Here is a 4,321-nt window from a genome sequence, read left to right as displayed (position 1 = left end):
GTTCACAGAGAAGATCCACCCGATGTGCCCTGGAGATTTGGGCCTCCCGACCCCCATCCCAGACCATGGCCAAAGGGGACCGGAGGACCGCCTGGCACCTTACCTTCTAGAGGATTTTCATTTTGGAGCAATAGGATGGCAAGCTGCCCAGATGTTGTTTAGGGTTGCACCCTGGGGCCACCAGCCTCCCTCCTGGCTCAACTGCTGGCCTTAGCTACACTGAGGGCAGGGCTGGGCTGCCTGGGCTGAGGAGCCCTCGGCCGTGATCTCAGAATAGGGCTGTGACATCAAGGGGAGGCCCGTCTTGGGGACCAGAGAGGAGCCCATGAGTGGCTGGGTGAGCCCCACCCCGAGGAATGAAGGTGGAGGGGTGGCGACAGGAAGCTGACCAGAGAGGGGTGGCGACAGGCAGCTGACCAGAGAGGGGTGGCCATGGCTGCGGCGTCGCCAGCCATGGCAGAGGTACCTCTGAAAGTGTGCATTGTGGGCTCTGGGAACTGGGGCTCCGCCATTGCGAAAATCATTGGTAATAATGTAAAGAAACTGCAGCAGTTTGCTCCCACGGTCAAGATGTGGGTGTTTGAAGAAGTGATAGATGGGCGAAAACTGACAGACATCATCAACAGTGACCACGAGAATGTCAGGTATCTCCCGGGGCACAAGCTGCCGGAAAACGTGGTGGCCGTCCCAAGTCTGACGGAGGCCGTGCAGGACGCAGACCTGCTGGTCTTCGTCATTCCGCACCAGTACATCCACAAGATCTGTGACGGGATCAGTGGGAAGGTGTCCAGGAAGGCGCTGGGGATCAGTCTCATTAAGGGGCTGGAGGAGGGCCACCAGGGGCTGAAGCTCATCTCCGACATCATCCGCGAGAAGCTGGACATTGACGTCAGTGTGCTCATGGGCGCCAACACAGCCACCGAGGTGGCGGAGGAGCAGTTCTGCGAGACAACCATCGGCAGCAAGGCGGTGAAGAACGGCTTCCTATTCAAGAAGCTCCTGCAGACCCCCAACTTCCGCGTCACCGTGGTGGACGACGCGGACACCGTGGAGCTCTGCGGGGCTCTGAAGAACATCGTCGCAGTGGGCGCCGGCTTCTGCGACGGCCTGCGGTGGGGGGACAACACCAAAGCTGCGGTCATCCGCCTGGGCCTCATGGAGATGATCGCCTTCGCCAGGATCTTCTGCAAGGGCCAGGTGTCCACCGCCACCTTCCTGGAGAGCTGCGGCGTGGCCGACCTCATCACCACCTGCTACGGAGGCCGCAACCGCAGGGTGGCCGAGGTCTTCGCCCGGACCGGGAAGAGCATCGAGGAGCTGGAGAGAGAGCTGCTGAATGGACAGAAGCTCCAGGGGCCGCCCACGGCCGCCCAGGTGCACCGCATTCTCATGCACAGCGATCTGACCAAAAAGTTCCCCCTCTTTACCGCCGTCTATCAGATCTGCTACGAGCGCAAGCCCGTGCGGGAAATGCTGGCCTGCCTCCAGTGCCACCCCGCACACATTTAAAGGGACGCCTGCTCCGGGTCGGTTCCGATCGGGCTTTGGGGGGTCAACGTGGAAAGTGGGGACTTGGCGAGAAGGTGCCTGCTTGATTATAACCCCATCACGGTGTGCCTGAATTCTGACAGGTTCCTATGTTTGAATTAGGAGAGGCAGGCAGTTTGCTGGCTAACACAGACCCAAGGTGGGTTAGGGATCCATGCGAGGGTGGGCTCATGCCTTAGTCTGTGGGCATTCCTATGAACCCAATTAAAGAGCTTTTTAAAAATAAAATTAAACAGCCCCCACCCACCTCACCACCCTCCACCCCAAACAGAGAGAGAGGTGGCCCACTTTGGACTCACTCCCGGCTTCTCCTAGACTCCTTGAAGCTGGGGCCTGGAAACCTCACCTGCTGGAGCACAGAGCACACACGCCATCTCTAGCGCCCTCTGGTGTCTAGTGAACGCAAGGACACCTGTGATTTTCTGACTGGGGAAGGGCTTACCTTTAACTCCGGCAAGAAGTTGGAAGCCTCCCCAAGGGAGGCTTTGAATATTTGAATTTCAGCTACACAAGAAATACATTTTAACAATATCCCAGATATTGTATGAGACTGACAATTACTCGTTGTTTATCTGAAATTCACCTTTAGCTGGGTAGACAGTATTTTTTCATTCCCTCACCCCCTAAACCTGGCAACCCTATCCAAGAAAGCCTTTTTAAAAATGCGGGTGACCCCCAATGTGTCCCTTGTGCTGGGGCGCCTAGAGGCCTGTGTTATTTCAAAGCTCCCAACATGACTCCTATTCACAACAATGGCTAGCTTATGTATATTTTTTCTTTTAAAAAAATCATTTTATTGGGGGCTTGTACAACTCTTATCACAATCCATACTCCCATCCATTGTGTCAAACACATTTATACACTTATTGTCATCATCATTCTCAACACATTTTCTTTCTACTTGAGCCCTGGCATAAGCTCCTCATCCCCTCCTCCCTCCCTCAGGAACCTTTGGTAATTTATAAAGTATTATTTTTTCATGACTTACACTGTCACGTGCTAAGCTCATCTTACACATTATCTAGATCCGGCACTTCTAAGAGACAGTACTATTACGGGTGCCCCTTTACAAGGAGGAAAATGAGGCAGTGACGGACGCCAGGTCTCGGCAGCCCTCAGGTTGGCTGGCCCTAGCATCCACTGCCGATGCTGCTCCTGCTGGTTGCTGTCCACGCTGTTGGCTCTGACTTACGGAGACCCCGAGTATCAGAATGAAATGCTGCCCAGGCCTCCAAGCTTCCGGATTGTGTGTGTGAGCCTGTTGCTCTGGCCACTGTGTCAGTCCATCCCATGGAGGGGATTCCTCCTCCGCTTTAGCAAAAACAGTGTCCTTCCAGCCAGCAGTCCCTCGGGGGATGCAGCTAGAGCGAGCGTGTCAGTATTCTGTGCCCCAGAGGATTTTCGCAGGCTGGTTGTCGAGTAGATCGCCAGGCCTTTCCGCTCTGGCTGAGTCTGGAAGATCTGCTGTAATCTGTCCACCACGGCTGACCCTGTTGGGTTTCAAATAACGGTAGCATTGCTTCTAGTGTCACAGCAACACGACAGCCACCACCGTGTGGCAAATGCACTGACAGCCGGGCAGTGGATCCACTCCTAAAGACACAGAAGTCTTGTCATTGAAAGGGTGCTGGGCGAGCCCGGGGCGAAGCTCCCTGTGGCCTGGCAGAGGGGGAAGCCCTAGTACTAGTTGGCAGGGGCTACTGTAACAAGGGGCGAATGCTGGGTGCTTAAGATGATACAGGCTTGTAAATGCTCTCCCAGTGCTGGAGGCTAGGATCTAAAACCGGGGTGTTGGCCGGGGGGCTTCCTTCCCAGGGAGAATCTTCCCATGGAGACCGGCAATCCTTGACACTCCTGTATCACTTCAGTTCCTGGTAGCCCACCGGCCACACCTGCCTAGCGGTGCCTTAGTGAAATCAGCCGCTGCGTTCAGGGCCCATGCCAACCCAGTATGACCTCATCTAATGAACGGATCACATCTGTAGAGTCCCTCATTCCGAGGTCCCTGTGGGCATACATTTGGGGTGATAGTCTCCCCCTCACCATCGTGCTGCCAGGCAGCAGAAAGGACACGGCAGATACAGGCAGAGTGGCCTCCCCCAGAAGGCACGTTGGGGAAAGCAGGGTGGGGGAAAGGGTGGGCACAGAGGAGAGAGTTGGCAGGCAAAGGATCCCAGCCTGCACCCTGGCCTGGCAACAAGAACAGAAGCTGGAGTGGTCCAGAGGGCGGTAGAGAGAAGTCAAAATGGGTGAGCTTTATTTCACCTTAAAAAGTTAATAAACAGTAAATTTGACTTTTGGGTGTATGGTTTCCTGAACTGTAAAGATTCATGACAGACACCATGACAGTCCAGCCACAGAGCAGACCCATCACCCCAAACTCCCCAGAGTTCTCCACCCTCATAGTTTTCTCTCTCTCCCAGGATGATGTGCCAGCGGAGAACTGGGGTCGACTGGCTCCTTTCATGCAGCACAAGACCTCTGAGATTCATCCAAACTGTGGCATGTGTCAGTCGGCTCATCCTTATTGCTGGGTAGCATGGGTTCACGGGGCCCTGGTGGTGTAGTGGTTACGTGTTGGCCTGCGGTCCACATGCCCAGCAGTTCGAAACCACCAGCAGTTCCAGAAAGAAAGACTGGGGGTATCACGGAAACCCAGAGGGGGGTTGCTATGAGTCAGGGGGCAGTGAGCCTGGTTTCGGTTTAGCGTGGGTGTATGGAACCCGTGGGCCGGGGGGTTGCTGCAAGGCCACAGCTGTTCAAACTCCCCCTC

The 4,321-nt window shown here is 55.3% G+C and overlaps 1 protein-coding gene across 1 annotated transcript; it reads left to right on the top strand.

Moving 5' to 3' along the window:
• The first annotated feature begins 453 nt into the window (after positions 1-453).
• LOC101648739 (glycerol-3-phosphate dehydrogenase 1-like protein) lies at positions 454-1,509 on the top strand. The gene has a single exon (XM_045289609.1). The coding sequence runs from the start codon at positions 454-456 to the stop codon at positions 1,507-1,509; it is 1,056 nt and encodes a 351-aa protein (XP_045145544.1).
• Positions 1,510-4,321: the final 2,812 nt, after the last annotated feature.

The sequence above is a fragment of the Echinops telfairi genome, unplaced genomic scaffold, assembly GCF_000313985.2.
Source record: "Echinops telfairi isolate 266 unplaced genomic scaffold, ASM31398v2 ScPeMD7_29;HRSCAF=101, whole genome shotgun sequence".
Classification (NCBI taxonomy): domain Eukaryota; kingdom Metazoa; phylum Chordata; class Mammalia; order Afrosoricida; family Tenrecidae; genus Echinops; species Echinops telfairi.
The sequence above is the reverse complement of the archived record's forward strand: the minus strand, read 5'-3'. Positions and strand labels throughout refer to the sequence as shown.